General features: G+C 36.4%; 3 protein-coding genes across 3 annotated transcripts; 1 reads left to right on the forward strand and 2 right to left on the reverse strand.

The window, feature by feature from the left end:
- The first annotated feature begins 8,339 nt into the window (after window positions 1-8,339).
- LOC112744030 (uncharacterized) lies at window positions 8,340-9,504 on the forward strand. The gene has a single exon (XM_025793495.2). The coding sequence runs from the start codon at window positions 8,668-8,670 to the stop codon at window positions 9,223-9,225; it is 558 nt and encodes a 185-aa protein (XP_025649280.1). The 5' UTR covers window positions 8,340-8,667; the 3' UTR covers window positions 9,226-9,504.
- A 41-nt stretch (window positions 9,505-9,545) lies between these two features.
- Window positions 9,546-13,581, reverse strand: LOC112744029 (ribosomal RNA small subunit methyltransferase, chloroplastic). The gene is made up of 10 exons (XM_025793493.3): window positions 12,957-13,581; window positions 12,489-12,638; window positions 12,175-12,231; window positions 11,537-11,635; window positions 11,215-11,310; window positions 10,934-11,018; window positions 10,676-10,728; window positions 10,464-10,547; window positions 10,130-10,240; window positions 9,546-9,995 (listed from the first exon to the last, which is right to left on the reverse strand). Exons 1-10 carry the CDS (start codon window positions 13,164-13,166, stop codon window positions 9,930-9,932), a joined length of 1,011 nt encoding a protein of 336 aa, XP_025649278.1. The 5' UTR covers window positions 13,167-13,581; the 3' UTR covers window positions 9,546-9,929.
- A 45-nt stretch (window positions 13,582-13,626) lies between these two features.
- Window positions 13,627-17,450, reverse strand: LOC112744028 (flap endonuclease GEN-like 1). Its single transcript, XM_025793492.3, has 8 exons — window positions 17,065-17,450; window positions 16,365-16,541; window positions 16,016-16,186; window positions 15,697-15,878; window positions 15,156-15,396; window positions 14,933-15,068; window positions 14,343-14,809; window positions 13,627-14,024 (listed from the first exon to the last, which is right to left on the reverse strand). Exons 1-8 carry the CDS (start codon window positions 17,260-17,262, stop codon window positions 13,764-13,766), a joined length of 1,833 nt encoding a protein of 610 aa, XP_025649277.1. The 5' UTR covers window positions 17,263-17,450; the 3' UTR covers window positions 13,627-13,763.
- Window positions 17,451-17,779: the final 329 nt, after the last annotated feature.

Consider the following 17,779-nt stretch of genomic DNA (forward strand, 5'->3'; position numbering starts at 1 on the left):
CTCATAAAAAATCTCACCTAAGTAGTTAGGCTTATATTAAGTATTTGAATAGAGCATGCATGGATCTGCTACATCTGAATCACACCTACACAATCTAAAATCAAGTCCATTTCTATGCTTTGAAAAGTCAAAAAGCTCATTATTTCTTCTTGGATATGAATGATACATTCCCATTCTCCATTTTCGTTTCTTCAATTCCTTCCTTGTCAATCCTCTCTTATTTCTTCTTCTCCTTATTTGTTTATTAATTAATTTATTTTTCTTATAGTAGTAATTAGTGTTGTATGTATTATGGACTTGCTAATTGAAATTTTGAGACCTTTGAGTACTATATTCTATCTTATGCACAACTGTACATATATTTTCTAGCAATATTATATAGCGTGAAAAAATAAAAAAGAATGCAAAAACAAAAAAAATACATTTAGTGAGCATTCAAATTGAACAGCATCTCCACTTAGAGCATATATTTCCATATGTAAAGTGAGTTGTGACCAAATTTGTTTGTGCATGTCTGGGATTGAAGTATAAGAATGAGAATTTAAAATAATCTAATGGCAACCATGTGGAATGTTTAAAACATACCTGAATTGGTAGTTTCATTCAATTCTCTTAACTAAACATGATATGAATTTCTTAAATTACACTAATCAAATGACTAAATTTAAAATTTTAAACCAATTTGGTGTTTAAACAAAACTAATAATCAAGTGTCATGTCAAAACTCAATCTAAACATCATTAAAAATAGCATAACATTACACAATTTTGAATTATAATGCCTAAAGATAACAAAATTTAAGACAAATATTGGCCGAACATAAGAATTAAACAAAAAGTTTCACTCAGGCATTTCATCGAGCATATGGTGTGCACAATATGTAAACAGGGATTTTAAACTCAATTTAAGCAGCAATTAATCCAGAAAAATCAGCCATCAAACATTTTGAAATCCAAAAAGTATCAATCCATTAATCTAAGCCTAATCTAAACACTAAAAGCAGAATTAAAAATTAGTTAAAATAAATAAACGAAATAACACAAGCAGGAGGAAGCATGGAACCTGCGTTGGTGAAAGGGGAAGAATGGAAAGAGAGGGGTAGCAGAGGCGGTGTTGCAGCGGCACAGAGCTCAGCCGCTGCTGGGTTGCATTGGGGTTTCTCATGCGGAGTTGGACTTTGCACAGAGACCAGGGGTAACGTACAGGGGATTGAGGAGAAATGGAGAAAGAGGGAAGAAAAAGAGAAGAGAGGGAAGAGAGAGGGGTTGGCGACGGTGGTCGCCGGTAGTGATGGCGGTGGTGTCGGACGTTGGCACAGGGGGCAGTGTGGGTTGTGGGTGGGCTGGGAAGTGAGCCTTCTTTGTTGGGAAGGACCACCACAAGAGAGAAGAGATATGGTATGAGGATATGAAACGTGTTACAGCTCTCTATTTCAAAAATCTGATATTTTAAATTTTAAAAAATGGTTATTATTATAATTAAATTAATTACATCATTAATTAAATTTATGAGTAATTTACATTTATAACCCCATTGTTTATATTGTTCACTAGGATTATTGTTCACCTATACTTTTCCTAAGAAATAATGTGGTTTATTTGTTTTACTTTTTAATTAATATGAATATTTAAATAATTTTATTTGTTTCTATTTTTATATTTATTTTAAATCAAATAAGATATTGAGATATAATTTAATTGTATATATTTTATATTGAATATAAGACAGAGACTTAATTTAATTTTTGTCTTTTATTTTTTATTTTTTTATTTTATTTTTTTTAAATACAGATTTAGATATTATATGTATGAGTGTGGTGTGAATAAATTTATTTATAATACCTAAAATAAAAAAAAGCAATCCAATTTATTTATAAAAAAAAAAAAAAACTCATGACTGACACAAGCAACATCAGCATAGACCCAACAAATTACAAGCACAAACAAATACCTAAAACTTACAAGCACAAACAAAATATATAAGCAAAACCTAAAAACCACATGACCGAGACAAGCATCATAGGCACAGACCAAAGGAATGAAGGACATTATAAAATAGTGATGGTTATGATATCTAAAATTAAAGTATTTGTTTAATTTATTTAAAAAAATAAAAATTAATATTTAATTTTAAAAGTATAAAAAATAAATAATTATTAAATATTTACATTTTTCATAAAAAGTAAATTAAGTAAAAATTAAATATTAAATTATAGACATCGTCGAATTTATTGTCATAAAATATAAGAAAAATGGATACATATACTGATATACATATGAAAAATTATACCATGGACAAAATTATACGCAAATCATTTAATAAGTTAAATGTACACACATAAATTCTACGTTCTGTTGGCGATATTCACTATTCCATCAATAGAAGTGCGTTGTCGTTACTGCACCACATTACATTTTCTCCTATCCTAACATTATATAATGAGTGATATGGCTATTTTGTAATTAAGTGAATATTTAAATTAAAGTTGAGATCATCCTCTCTCCTTCTTTCCATAACTAGAAATTGTGAAATCCTAACAAAAAAAGAATAATCTTACTCCAAACTTTATTTTTGAACAATTACCATAAATAACAATAATGCACGGATTTCCAATCCTAAGCAAATAATACCCTGTATTATTTTTCTATTGCACTTTAGTTTTTTATTAATTTGAGTAATTGTAGATAGCAATTTTTTTCGTATATATTTTCATTCTTCTTTAGTGCACCAACAATAAATTCTGCTTTTTGGGACATAAATTTTTTTATGATTTTCTTTATTCCTTTATAGAACTCCTAAATTTCTTCTATCATCTCCAATTTTATTAGCACATACAAAATTCTTATATCTATATTCAACTTTCTGTGCAATTTAGAGAAAGAACATGTCATAGAATAAAAGAAAATTACAACAGCAATGCAATGCGACAATATATCTTTCATGGAGGACATCGAAAAAATAATTTTTTTGGATTTCATTCTATTCTAAACAGTATCATTGTATTAAGCCGTGCAAACACTTATTATTATTGTAATTAAACTATTTTTAATTTTCTGTTCTCCAATAATGAAGAGGAGCCACTGAAAGTACTGGTACAACTAAGGAATATGAGTCTCTTCTTCTGTTGAGTTGTAATCGTTTTTTTATCGTTAAAGTTCTATAATTTTTCTCCAATTTTTTGTTATAGAATGAGGGAAGGAACATGAAAGTAAAAGAAATTTTAATCTCAATTTTAATTTAAAAATATTAATCAAATATCCACCTAATCACTAAGGTAGTGTTTAGTTAGTGGGTGTATCTACATAAAATAGAAACACGTCTTATGTTTGATTGTTAAGATACAAAATTTTAAAAAATATGTTAATTTATAGATTGACATAAATTATATATATTTAGTATACTTTTAATAAATTAAGACGCAAAAATTAATATTAAGACATTAATTATTTTAATAATTTTATTCTTGTTTTATTTTTATATTTTTATTTTAATCATCTCTTTTTATTTATCTCCAAATTTCTTTATTTTTTTTTTCTTTTTTTCTTCTTCATTTCAATTTCTGTCTCTTCTTTTTTCATGGCCAACCAAACAAAATTTTTTTTTCTTCTCTTTTTTTCTTTCCATTTTAATTTCTGTTTTTTTTTTTCTTTTCATGGCAAATCAACCTTCTCTGTTGCTGGAGACACATGTGTTAGAGTAGAAAAAAATATGATACAGATGTAATTCTATTAACAAAGAAATATTTTCATTGATAAAATGATAAATTATGTGACCAACAGAATACAAAATTTATGTATACATTTAATTTATTAATTAATTTATGCATAATTTTATTTATCATGTGATCTTTTATGTGTATATTTATCCATTCTTTTTAAAATATATATACAAAGTAACGCTTCTGCACTTGCATGTAGCCAAATCGAACCATCTGACTTCTTCAAGATCTTCCAATTTGTGTATAACAGCCTCCATCCATGAGTAAAACACGATACTATACAATAAGCGAGTATTACACCTTAACAACAACAATATAATAATTAATTTATGTATGAACATATGATTTTTTCCATTAATCGAACATAAAAAAAAAACACATATCTTTAAAAAATTTTATCAATCAGATTTAATCAAGTTAAAATTTGAATATAAATAAGGGTAAAAAACCAAAATAAGCTATGGTTGGTTTAATATTACATGAATAAGCCAATAAAAAATTTGATTCAGCAATCAACCAACGTGCATTACTATGTAATTCGAATCACCAGGTATCGAACTCAATTTGAATGTAATTCGAATTAGTTCAATTCGAACTACTTAGTAACATGCATTGAACGTAATTCGAATTGGTGCAATTCGAATTAGCATGATATCGCAATCTTAAATAATTCGAATCTCAGTGATTCGAACTATGCACGTTTCGCCACTAGTAGTAATTCGAATCGGGATGTTTCGAATTACACTAGATTTTCCTATAAAAGGAGTTCGAATCCACCCCATTCGAACCACTTTCCCACTCTCAGACCCCACCAAATCCCAGAGAAAACGACATAGTTTCGCCCCGATAAAGGCTGGAGCAGAGTATTTAGCCGATGGAGGACGATCCAGGTAGACTATATCGGTTGGATGGAGTGGCTCATATTGCCGGGGTCATTAACGAGGAGGTTAGTTTTTTTTTTTTGTGGTTTATTTTTTTGATGCTGCACGTGGTTTTTGTTGGTGGTATTGCATGTGGTTTGTTGAAGTGATTTTGTTTGTGGTTTGATAGGCGGTTTATTTTAACGGTTTTCGTTACTGGCTTTGCATGTGGTATTGGTAGTGGTATTTGTTCAGTGGTTTTGCATGTTGTAGCGGTTTAAGTTAGCGGTTTGTGTTAGTGGTTTTTTATTAGTGGAATTGTCAGCAGTATTGTATGCGGTTTATGTAAGTGGATTTAAATGCGCTTTTGGTAGTGGTTTATTATATGGCTTTTGTATGTGGTTTATTATATTGCTTTTGTAAGTGGTCATTGTTTTGGCAGCCGCAGCGTTGCATCTCGAGCATGCGGCGGCAGCAGGGCATGCCACTCGATGAGAGATACGTTCCGTACCTGCAGATGACCGGATTATACCATCTTGCAAGGCTGAACGATAGATGGTTCCAATTAGATGAGCCCCTTGTTAGTGCATTCGTCGAGCGGTGGCATTCGGAGACACACACCTTCCACATGCCGTTCGGAGAATGCACGATCACACTTCAGGATGTGGCATACCAGTTGGGGTTGCCAATGGACGGACGCTATGTCAGTGGTTGCCTTACAGATTTCCATGTATACATTGAGGGTGGCCATCCTGCCTGGGTGTGGTTCCAGGAGTTGCTTGGAGTGATTCCTCCTCCGAGCCAAGTTCAGAAGTTCGCTGTAAACTGCACTTGGTTCCAGGAGACTTTTGGAGAGTGCCCCGCGGGAGCCGATGAGGAGACTGTGCGGCGCTTTGCTCGTGCATATATCATGATGTTGTTGGGTACTCAGCTGTTTGCCGACAAGTCCGGCAACCGCATTCACATCAGATGGCTTCCATACGTTGCTAGGCTTGAGGAAATGGGTACCTACAGCTGGGGGTCTGCACCATTAGCATGGTTGTACCAGTGCATGTGCCGAGTGGCGAACAGACATGTGGTAAAGTTAGCGGGCCCACTTCAGTTACTTCAATCCTGGATCTTCTGGCGCTTTCCTAGGTTTAGGCCTGCTGGGTATGATACGTGCAGCTGGCCCTTGGCCTCGAGGTACCGTACTTAGACCATTCTATTTCAATTTAAAATAGTTGATTACATACTCGCTTCTTATGTTATACAAATCTGTCACACTTTTAATTCGCTGTAACACCAATGTGAGATACAGGTGGTCAGATTACAACCCTCTCGGTGGCGAGAAGGGACCTAGAGTGCAGAACTAGAGACTGAGGCTAGACATGTACAGGCCACCGATGTGAGTATACTAACCTGCTATGTTTATTTAATTAATTAAACTTTATGACTTCAGATCATGCATTGAACAGAAAAATGTTGGAATCTTTCTGCAGTTTATCTGGATGCCCTATAGCTCCCCCGAGGTACTGCAGGTTGTGCATCCGGAGGTGTTGGAGCCTCGGCATACGGCGATGTGGCAATCTGTGACGTCACTGATATACTTTGCCGTGATAGAGTGGCATCAGATAGATAGGGTTTTACCTCAGTTCGGCGGAGTCCAGCCCCGTCCACATCCCGCCCTGAACATCGACTTTCTTATGTCGAAGGACGGAAGAGGGGGTGATCGTTGGTTCCCGTCGGCTCTTCAGATATGGCATCTTCATTGGGAGAGCCGTGCCGACCACGTTCTTCGCTTCGATGTTGTTGCAGACCCTGGACCATCACATGATTACCTGCAGTGGTGGAGTCAGCATGGAAAGAAGTTTCTGTCACCAGAGATGTATTTGGGTGATCCGAGAGCCGTTCCTATTCCTGTGGAGGCGTCGCAGAGGGGTCCTGGGCGAGTACCCGACATGGATCGTGTTGACGACGTCCCGGATAGGCGTCGGGTCGAGAGGAGAGCTCGTGTGGGGACACGTCGGAGCCAGCGCGAGTGGAGGTGGCTGGACCAGGCTATGGAGGAGGGTGATGGGGACGGCCGCCCTGGAGGACGACGACGAGGCCACAGAGGCAGATGGAGAGAGCGTGCTGCGGCCGACGATTACGGACACCATGGTCATGACGACGACGACGATCAGCACGGGTCCGTGGGTGGGGACGCTGAAGGGCATGCTGCAATAGGGGGTGTTAGTCCCCATCATGTAGGGCATGGAGGTGAGTGGTACGGCTCCGGTGTGGGTGACGGCACAGATTAGGGTGGTGGTGGACTTGGCTCAGGGCCGCTAGGCGATTACTTCGTTGGTGTCCCTGCCGATGATCAGACACTTCAGGATAGTACGCCTTGGGTTAGCCCGGGTTCCATGTTTTCAGACTTCCTGGCAGCTGACGGGCTTGATGCGGCATACAGCGGTTCACACTTTCTAGATGAGCTTACCACCATCATGCAGGAGGATGATGCGGCCCGTTGGCGTGGTCAGAGTTCCGGCACGCCTGCACCTTTAGCTGTCGATCTTAACGAGCCTCCTACGATGCCAGCTGCCGACCCTTTTGCATTGGGTGGTACTCCTCCTTCCGCCTATACTGCTGCATCACATTCAGGTGCCGGGCCGTCTGGGGCCTCCGTCTAGCCTAGGCCACCTGCACAGCCTGCCCCGGACGACGAGGATGATGAGATTGAGGACGAGGAGCCGCTTATCCGGAGAGGCCAGAGGACACGGGTACCCCGTCGTTGCTTCACCGGTTCACATCTTTTTAGATGATTGTTGTATCTTGTATGGCTTTTTTTCATGTTCATTGTTATATTTTAGCGAACTTTGTTATTGTACTTTGACTATTTATGTTTCGGTTCGTTAGAACTTTATCATGATGTTGTACTCTGAAAACAGCCTCTTAATGCTACTTTCGGTAACTATCTTATTGTCCCCCACATGTATGCATTTAATTTCTAGACCTTTTCTTTGCCTTGTGTTTTCAAGAGACTTCTCGAATAATTTTTTATCTTAATCGATCCTCTATGGTGAACCAACAATACAAAACGTGAACATCCTCACTAATTCGAACTACCACAATTCAAATTCACCAATGTGTAATTCGAATTACTGCTACTTGCGAAACATGCATAGTTCGAATCACTAAGATTCGAATTATATAGTGCTGCAACCTCATGCTAATTCGAATCACCCTGTTTCGAATTATATGAAGCTAATTCGAATTGCATCAATTCGAATTACGTTGCATGCATGGGTGTGAGTAGTTCGAATTGCACTAATTCGAACTACATGCAAATTGAGTTCGAATCGTTGTGATTCGAATTATATAGTAATGCACGTTGGTTGATTGCTGAATCAATTTTTTCATTGGCTTATTCGTGTAATATTAAACCTACCATGACTTAATTTGGTTTTTTACCCTATAAATAAATTCAGCTCATTAATTATAAATAATATATATCTACTTATTAGAAATTATAAATATTTACATTATTATTAATATATATTATTTATTTTACAATTCTAATTTATAATATGTATGCATCATATTGATTTTAATTTTTAACATAAAATTTATATTTAATTATGTTTATATTCGTAATTATGATATAACAAAATATATGAACTAAAACTAAAAGTGATACATATAATAATAAAAAATTATAATTTTAAAAAATTATGATCATTTGAATTATTATCAGTTAATTTTAAATCATCTTGTGAAGTTTCTGTCTTTCTGATAATTTAAGCTGAGAGTCAAATTTATTTTGACCTAACTCTCAATTTTCTTCCAACCCTAATACAACTCATCATAGTAGCCCAACAGATCTCAAAACTGAAGGCAAAGTACTCTAATCAATCTGAAAAGCAAAAAAAAAAGGGAAATTAAGATTCAACTCAACCGTGTTTTCCAGACAACACTGTCAGCAACAAAAACAACTTCTTTTGCTGCAAAACAACACAACCCCCCTCCCTTAAACGCAACCCTGTTCTTCCAACAAACAAAACACAATACTGTTCTGTTCTGTTTCAACACACCCCACAACCCAAAAAGGAAACTTTTTTATGTGCCATGGATGATTATGATTCTTCCATGGCAGAACATCAGCACCCATCAACGCAACCACCATTATCAGAACTTATTCACTCTCTAGAACAAGCAACTTTCATGGCAAAACAGCTTCAATCCACGACCAACCCTTCCCACCTTCTCCAAATTCACACCTCCCTCCACCATGCCCACCAAAACCTCTCTACCTTCCTCTCCACCCTCCAATTCCCCCATCCCCCTCCGCCACCGCCCGCCGCTGAGAACTCTGTCTCCTCCGCCAATGGGGCCGCTGGGGAACCGATGCAGATGGGTGATGATGATGGTGGTGGTGGTAATGGTGATGATGGGGTGGTTGATGCAGAGGAGACATCAAAGTGCACAATTGAAAAGGTTGAGGAGAAGATGAGAGACTGCTTCATCAAGAATAAGAGGGCTAAGCGGCCCCTTTCGCCTTCGGCGGCCGCGGCAATTGAGGAGAAACGGTTGTCTGATGAAGGGTTTGTTGGGAGAGTTAAGGACTATGATCCACATGCAATGAAGTTGAGAGCTTTGGACCTTGTTTATCAGTTTCATGGTTGAAGAAGAAAAACCAGTTTTATTTATCACCATCATCATCATAGAACACAAGCATTGAAGCATGAGGATATAGCTATTTTTGTAGATTCATCTCTGGGATATAGTTTCAATTTGGAAGATGTCACATATGATATGTTAATTTGGCCTATTTTCTTTTGTTCTAGTTTTGGTGTTTTTCATCTGGCAGCAGAAATTTTCTTTTTCATTGGGGGTATTATTTTTTGTGACTTATTGATAGAACTCTCTGATTGCATATAAAATTAGTATTGATTTGTGTAGTTATTCTTGATACATCATTTTTGCTGGCTACATTAGTTTGATACTTTGTCAATCAATGAGGTCTAAAATTGAAGAATTTTCAGAAACACGTTTATTTACATTCTGGTGTGATTCGGTCGAACTACATTGTTTTTCATAGCAGTCCAACTTATAAAAACCAAACATCACACAAGGGAATACAGTTCTAATTATATTTCTGATTGGACATTGGGGTTTGAATCTGCAATTAAGAACGTGCCCTGAAATATCAGTAGAAGACTTCTGATAATATAATGTATCCTCAAGCTGAAATGCCATAGCTCTTCATCAAAGTTTGGTTCTTTTCTTGGATCATATATTTGCGGCCACAAGGAGCCTTATAAATGGGCAAACCTGAACCTTGTTCCTATATGAATTGCTCTTCAAAAGTTCAGCATCAATGCAGATTGCTACTCTTTGACAATCAAGTTATGCAACTTTACAAAATCATCCAATGTTAGTTCTTCTGGTCTTGACTGTGGCCATTGAAAGCATAGATAGGTTAGCATAGTAACCCTTGAGAAACACAATATGAACGAGGGGATAAGAAGAGAGAAAAGGGGGGGGGGGGGGGGGGGTAGAGATTGCAGCATGTGATGTGAACACTTACTGTTGGTAGGAGACTAATGCTTCTTAAGGCTTCTTCAATCTCAATGGATGTGCATATGTGCTGAAGTGACTTGCGCAACATCTTACGCTTCTCATTGAAAGCTGAATTGACCTACAATTATATATAAGAACCAACGTGTCATTGAAATAATGGTGAAAGATATCATATTACTTTTGCTTTATGAGTTAATACATGGTGGCTCACATTAATGAACATTATATATTTACATATAATGCAACTCGGTCATATCTATGTACTAAGACTTCAATAAAATTATAGGTGCACTTTCTTGGAAATTCAATTCATGATGTTATATGCTGGATAAAAGGGTTACCATTGAGAAGAAGCTTTTCCGGGAAGAAACTTCTGGGTAGTCTTTTGGCTGCTTCAGCTTGAATGAGACAACAGCTGCATCTACCTATACATAAATGAAAACCAAGCTGTTTGATTTCTCATCCTACTCGCAAATTCTTTTATGTAGTATTGTAATCTAATGCCAGAATCAACATCATACTCATGCAGACACATTTGGATAAGATTACTTACATTAGGCTGAGGAAAAAAATTTGTCCTTGGGACCTTAAATTTGTACTCAGGATCTGCAAAGGAATAACCAAATTTTCAGGGGTGGATAGCAAAATTTTCAGTTCCTATTTTGATGTGCAACCAATTTCCCATGAAACCATATGCAAAGAAGTTAAATCCAATAATCCTTTTCAAGAACTTATTTGATTTATTGCTCCTTGTATCATAAATGATCCGTGTTCTAAAGAGAATACTACAAATCATTCAGAGCAGAAGTACCTGAGTAGAAGTTAACAAATATATTGATGGGACGATACTCGGAAGTCCTGAGTGATGATTCTGCCAACCGCAAGGCAGTCTCATCCTGCATTGAATTGGTGACTGTTTAGTTAATAATGGTTGATACTTGTTACATTTAAGTTTCATGATCATAGGTTGATTGAACCCCTGCATTTTTCAAATTGGTGTACAACTTGAACAAATAAACCATTAGAATTAAGCAAACATGAAAGACAGGAAATGATATGCACATACACTAGACTGGAGCTTTCAATTCTAACCTGAAGCAATAGAACCACTTCTGAGAAAATGTCACCCATTGGAAGTAGCAGTTTGATCACATCTGTACTGATATTAAAAGGAATGTTGGCAACCACCTGCAACCAAAAATAACCACAATAAGATCAATTTAGGATCTTCCTTTTTTGTGCTATTTAGGATAATAATTTGTAAAGGTTAAGTTTCAACTAATTTGAACCTTGAGGAAATGCATTACCAATTCTTTCTACGCTTTTACATTGGAAAATGAAATGAATCGGATAAAGTATCACATTACATAAAAACGAAAATACGTTTGCTAGTTTGGAAGTTGAATGTTCTCACTTTTGCTTTTTTAGTTTCAGGATCCATTTCTGTTATACTTTCAAACAAAGATGACACATGGGAGCGCACATGACATTTGACAATATCCTCAGTCAAAACCTGCAGATATTTGATCATAAGGTTAACATTAGTCATAATTTCTACAGCAAAACAGTTCTAAGTATCATAATTTTAGCATGAAACATAGCCAATGGAAGAGGAACATAGGCATTAATGAACAGACTGAAGTGACAAATGAGCTAAAATATATCAAGAATTATGGATAACTTACAGGTGTAGCATGAGATAACTTCCAAATACAATAAGAAGAAATTGATGAAAAGAAGAAACCAAGTGAAATAACTCTTTCTTACCCTTTATTAATACATATGACCAATGCTGAAGATTTTCAGTAGGAAACTTGTAACAGTATTGGCTTATATATCACAAGGAAATTCACCAAGATCTTCAAAAACTTGCCAAGCTAGCTTAATTTTCCAATTCAGTTTATTAAAAACAGCCTAATTGCTTTCACTTTGCTGATTGGATGGTTCATACAAGATAGTAAACTGAATTCTATCTCAGTATTCCAGAAACCTAATATGCATCTCATCAAAAATGGTTTGTAAAATAAAGTTCCAATCCACCATGAGTTGTACCTTCAGCTTTCCTGTGCTCGAAAATCTTTCGCTCACAAGGGTGGCCATGTGTTTGTCCTGAATCCCATAGAAGATGAAAAAGCATATATGTGAATTGAAGTGAAGAGGGCAATGAAAACTTCTCACTTCAACATAAAACTAGTATAACAGAGAGAAATAAACTCATACTTTCATTCATTCACATACTAAACAGATATAACTGATTTTCTCTACGTAGATAAACTGCAAAGAATTCAACAAGAGAGTGGAGACATAAGGATCTGATCATATGCATCTTTGTATTAAGATCAGTTCAACGACGAAAACCAGCTAACCTTCTCAACTGCAAGAACGAATGCACCACAATTTAACAGAACATTGGTCAAGGAACCGGTTCCTGGCCCAATTTCTAGCACAACATCACCTTCTCCAACACCGGCTGCAGCAGCAAGATGATCGTTGATCTCGGAGTTCAACATATAATGCTGCAAGCAACACCAACACCCAAATAACCAGAATTAAATAAACAAACTCATGTCACACCAAGCTTTCTATTATGAATTCCCCCAAAATCACTTCCAACAACAAACAATTATAAAAAAAAAAAAATGGATTTTAGTGAGATAAAACACTAAATCTAGTTCACACCAAAGCACCCACCACATGTTCGACAAAACGCCCCAATGAAACTAACCGAAAAAAAGCACTTCCAAATAAAACAAAGTACGGATTTCGGTGTTGAACAACACAATTAAGTTCCTTAACTTTTCTCGGAAAACAAACGGCTGGAAAATGAGGTGAACCTGGCCAAGAGATTTTCTGGGGAACCTGCCTTTGGAGTTGAGAGCTCTGAGAGTGGAATGGTAGTCGTCAGTGGCTGGCCTCGCAGCTTTGCTGCCTCTTCCGGCACAAGCAATGCGCAGCGTTCGGCGCCGTACGCCGGCTTTGCAAACTGGCTCCGGATGAGGAATTGGCGGGAGCGTTTGAAGATAGGAAAGCGATGAAGGAAGCATGTTTTCTTTACGTTGTTCGTTATTCCTTATTAGATTTTTATTTTATTCTTTTTTAATTATGATTTCATCAAATCATATATTCATATCTGAATAAGTAAATAGAATTCAAATATGAACCATGACAAGTAGGGATATCAGATAATCCGCACAATTTCTCAATATAAAAGTTAATAAAAAAATTTAAGAGGTTATAAGAATAGAGCGAATTATATAGTGCACATTTTTATTTTTATTTATTTTTATAAAAACAGACCAAGATAGTTGTTAACTTATTTTAATAAAACAGTAGTTGTACAATTATATTGAAAAGCAAAACAATACCTTCACAAAGGTCATTCAATTTTAAGAACCAAGAGAACTAGAGAAGAAGTGGTAACAAATTAAACTATTGAAGAATCGGATAAAAGAGATTACTAAGAAGTAAGAACTAACGAGTTGAAAGAGAAGACAGACAGAAACAGATACCAACATATCTATACTCACTATAAAAAAGTTTAGCTATTTATAACAAAATTGTAAGGTACTGAGGTATATATACACATTTGTTACTGCTTCACCACCCTGCAAAATAGTGCCACAAGAACCAAATATACAACACTAGTCAAATAGAAGGCGGCGCCTCACGGATTTCGAGAGGTTAGAACTTGATTCTTTCCTCTTTCCTTTGGAGGCTCCACTATCTTGGCTATCACTGATTTCCTTGGATGAATCGTCTGCTTTCGATTGATCTTTAACTTTTGTTGAAGGGAAGAATTCTGTGATGTTTAGCTGCAACCTCTTTGAGCTTGGTGATGCTGAATTTTCATTTTTATCTGATCTTGAGGATGGGCTCTTTCTTCTTTTCAACTCCTTCAGTTCCTGCAAAATTCGGGCACCAACGATATTTATTCCATCTTTCCTTAACTCTCTTGAAAGACTGATTATCAGGCTTCTTTGAAGTGCAGGTTGCACCTTACTCTCTAAAGAGCATCAGAACTTTTGATGAAAAATTCAAATGTTTAAGATTATATATGCATGTGTTTGTATCTCATTGAATGTAAAACCATTGTTTTTTTGCCAATGGTTCAGATGCTACACTTTAATCACTAGAGTGCAACTTGAGATTTATATGAGACGAATCCTTGAAAGAAAATGAAAATAGTAAGATAATTAAGCTATATGGGAAATGGTAAACACCTGTTCGTGCCAAAACCTTTTTACTTCTTTTGGAAAGGCAGCTGCGACAAGGTCCATATTTTCATCTGTCAATAGAAAACTAGATCCCTCATCCATGAGAACCTCGGGAACATCACAATCATCTAGTAAATCCTCTGTTTCATCCAGCTCTCTAGTACCTTGTTGTGGCGTGTCAGGTACATTTGATGGAATTCTATAGGCAACGTTGTTGAATGCTCGTTTCCACTTGACCACATAAAACTGATGTCCATATCTCGTCTTTACACGTTCCAAGGAATCAAACTCGTACTGTCCAAATAACAAATCTTCTGCTGTAGTAGTAGTGATATCTCTCAAGAAGATGGTGGACATAACAGGAAAGATCAGCCGCCGAACGTAGGATGGATCCCAGTTCTGATGGAAGTTTAAGAAATCAATCAGCATCTCAATATTAGGTTTTTCCCAACACATGCAAGGGCCATCCTTTTCTGAAAAAGTATACACTTGCAGAATGAGTGACAGATAGATACACTGGCCCATATAAACTACCCCAACAGCAAAACCATATCCAAAAAATATGTCATTGTTAACATCAATCTTGTTCAACATACCGGAGAAGTAACCATTGTCTTTATGTAAATACATATCAATGATTTCATCCTTTGGAAAATCTGGTTCCTTTGCAATCTTGTCGCAAACTTTTGTGTGCCAAATTTCTAGCCTTTTCTGCTCCTTATGTTTCCTGTTCTGCAATCCAAACCAATATCATTTAAGTGAAATTGAAATTTAGAATATGTTAAGTTTTATAATAAAATATTAACTGCAAGGTCATACCATATCACAGGAGAAGCAATCACATTTGAAACCCTCCGGTTTTCTCAGGCAACCTTCTTCGTCATTAGTGAGACAATATTCACAGGAAAACTTCGTGTGATCCCTTTTGCTGCCAGGATGCCCACAGAATGAGCAGTGGGCTTGTTTTTTATTCGGGGAGTTCTCATCCGTATCCATATAGTCCCCAGATTTAATGCTTATGGGAACTTGAGAAGTGTTTCCTTTGCCTATCTCATGTAATCTGCATCGAGTATCAGTGTCATTCCAGAAAATCCAACATTTCCTTCCTAAACATAATAGCTATAATATAATCACCGATTTAATGAAGAATATGAAGCTTGCTCGGCAGAGATAGATACCACCTAAAGTGTTTCTATCAAGGTCTAAAACAAACATCCTACGTGCGAAAAATCTCATAACGAGGAATTTCTTGAAATTCAAAACAGCAGAGGTTTTGTAATTTCTCCAATCTCAAGGGATATTCATAATCTTATTTACAAATTTCAGAGCACAAAAAGTTTTACGAATTGAAGGATTTTACCTATTTAATATATCATCTTCACTAAAAGCTCGAACAAACTGAAGAGCAGTATCAAGTCCTATCCCTCGCACACCATTCATATCATGATCATTTCCAACCAGAAGAGCAAGTGCTATTAAGTGTTTCCTCTTCAACCCAAGGCCAGCTTCAATATCTGACATATTGTAGCTCTCAAAGGGTTCCTGCATCCAATGAATTTCAATTTGCTTTTTATAGAAAAACAAGACAAATATCAAATAAGCTTCCAACAACCTTTTGTATGGGGTGAAGGGAAGGGTTGGTGTGAAATATAAAAAAATACAGTCAAGTACCCACTTACTTTGGAATTGGGGCGAAAACATTTTACTATACATTTGGCCCCAAAGAGAAATGCATCACTGTCAACTGTGATGCAAGCATCTACATGACCTTCACAATTTAATTGGGCGCAAAGTGCTTCGGCCTCTCCTTTAGCCTTTAATACAGGCATTCCAAGTAGTTCAACAAGTTCCTATCACCAAACAATATGTAAACACTAGAGAAGGCCATTTGAAAGAAAAAGAGTAGAAACCCTAATATAAGAAATAGAGGCAAAATTTGTATATGAAAGCTAAATGGCAATTGCCAAAACAATCTGCAAAATAGTTTCAAGTTGATTGAAACCATCAAAACAAAAATGATTATCGCACCACACATTCTTGAACACATTTTGTAAAAGCACTGTTCCTTTCAGCTGAGACACCTCCTTCAGGCACCGGCAAGCTAGTTAATTCAATGCCAGAAGACCGGAAAAATCTTGCAATCCGTGCCTCTGATTTCAACGGCGATGGAGTTCCATCAACAACAAACACTGGAAATGCTCCAAACTGCATAGGTCACAATGTTATCATCACAATCACTTCCATGCCATGTTTCACAATTCCATAAAACACCATACACAAAAGAGCAAAACGAACAATAATTTTAACTTTGACAGATTGCAATCCATCAACTACTCCAACGAGTAATTTAAGTTTAAACTAAGCCAAAATTAGTATGACGCAGAAATACCATATACTAATCAAGAAGCAAAATGGTAAACAACACATTTCATTTCATCACATCAATTTGACCAAACTAACCAATTAATCTCATTTTGTTTCTAATTCAATCAAAAGAATTCCCCTTCGCAAAATTACTTGACTTTCACACAAATCACATGCAAAACTAGACCATGTAAGAGAATAACAACACATTTCATCACTCATTCCTCTAAACTAATCAATTAAAAAATAATTTTTTTTCCTTTACTTATTCAACCAAATCACACACAACAAAACAACTAAAATGACATCATATTCAGCACTACCAAGCTATAAAAAAAGGGGTATAATGGGGGAAGAAATGGACCTTGGAGAAGAGATTGATGGTGCGGAAGAAGGTGAGTCTGAGGTGGGGTTTGCGAACATGATGAGCCTTTAAGGCAGTCTCGTGGGCCACAATCCAGTAAGAGAGGTCCACAGCCACTCGCTTGTTCCTCAAGAAATCAAACCCTTCGCTCCGTGCATAGGGCTTTAGTAGCTCCCAGAAATTGCCACCAACGCCCATTCTTTTCTACTCAATTGCACAAATGGGTGTCCCAAAGCATCGTCAAAATTCAATTTTGCATTCTTCTGAAACACTCAGTGAACGAGTTCTTGTGCCGTGTGTTAGGTTTTCCTCTTTGGAGTTGGAAGAAGAACAGACGAAAAGGGTGCGTCTGCTCTCTGTTGCTTTCGTTCTTTCTTTTTCTTTTTAATTTATTTTTTTTGGAGCAAGAAATATAGCCGTTGGAAGTTGTGCGTTATTTTTATTTTTTGAAATTGTAAGAATTTTCTTATTGGGCTCAACTTTTGGGACCAAAAACTCACAAACTACGGCTTGAAGATTAACCCAAAAAACGGGAAACCAACAAAAAAATTATCATCAGATTCACCACATATCTATGCTTCTTTGCCTCACCTCATTCTTGTGACCCCTAGTGCACCCACTTACTCATGCAATTCAACGCCAAGTGATCCCATTGCTTATTAAACTTAAATTGCTTATCACCTCTCAACTCATCTCATACGTTTTGGAGAAGAGC

Source organism: Arachis hypogaea, chromosome 14, assembly GCF_003086295.3.
Source record: "Arachis hypogaea cultivar Tifrunner chromosome 14, arahy.Tifrunner.gnm2.J5K5, whole genome shotgun sequence".
Lineage (NCBI taxonomy): Eukaryota > Viridiplantae > Streptophyta > Magnoliopsida > Fabales > Fabaceae > Arachis > Arachis hypogaea.

Bases quoted from the DNA above. Each gene is read 5' to 3' on its own strand.
- LOC112744030 (XM_025793495.2), top strand. From the start codon at position 8,668: ATGGATGATTATGATTCTTCCATGGCAGAACATCAGCACCCATCAACG.
- LOC112744029 (XM_025793493.3), bottom strand. From the start codon at position 13,166: ATGCTTCCTTCATCGCTTTCCTATCTTCAAACGCTCCCGCCAATTCCT. The intron at 12,232-12,488 runs GTTAGCTGGTTT...TATGGGATTCAG, and splicing joins TCGTTCTTGCAGTTGAGAAG to GACAAACACATGGCCACCCT. The intron at 10,241-10,463 runs GTAACCCTTTTA...ATATAATTGTAG, and splicing joins GGAAAAGCTTCTTCTCAATG to GTCAATTCAGCTTTCAATGA.
- LOC112744028 (XM_025793492.3), bottom strand. From the start codon at position 17,262: ATGGGCGTTGGTGGCAATTTCTGGGAGCTACTAAAGCCCTATGCACGG. The intron at 16,187-16,364 runs GTGCGATAATCA...GTTTGGTGATAG, and splicing joins AATGTGTTCAAGAATGTGTG to GAACTTGTTGAACTACTTGG. The intron at 14,810-14,932 runs GTATGTTGAACA...ATACTTTTTCAG, and splicing joins AGACAATGGTTACTTCTCCG to AAAAGGATGGCCCTTGCATG.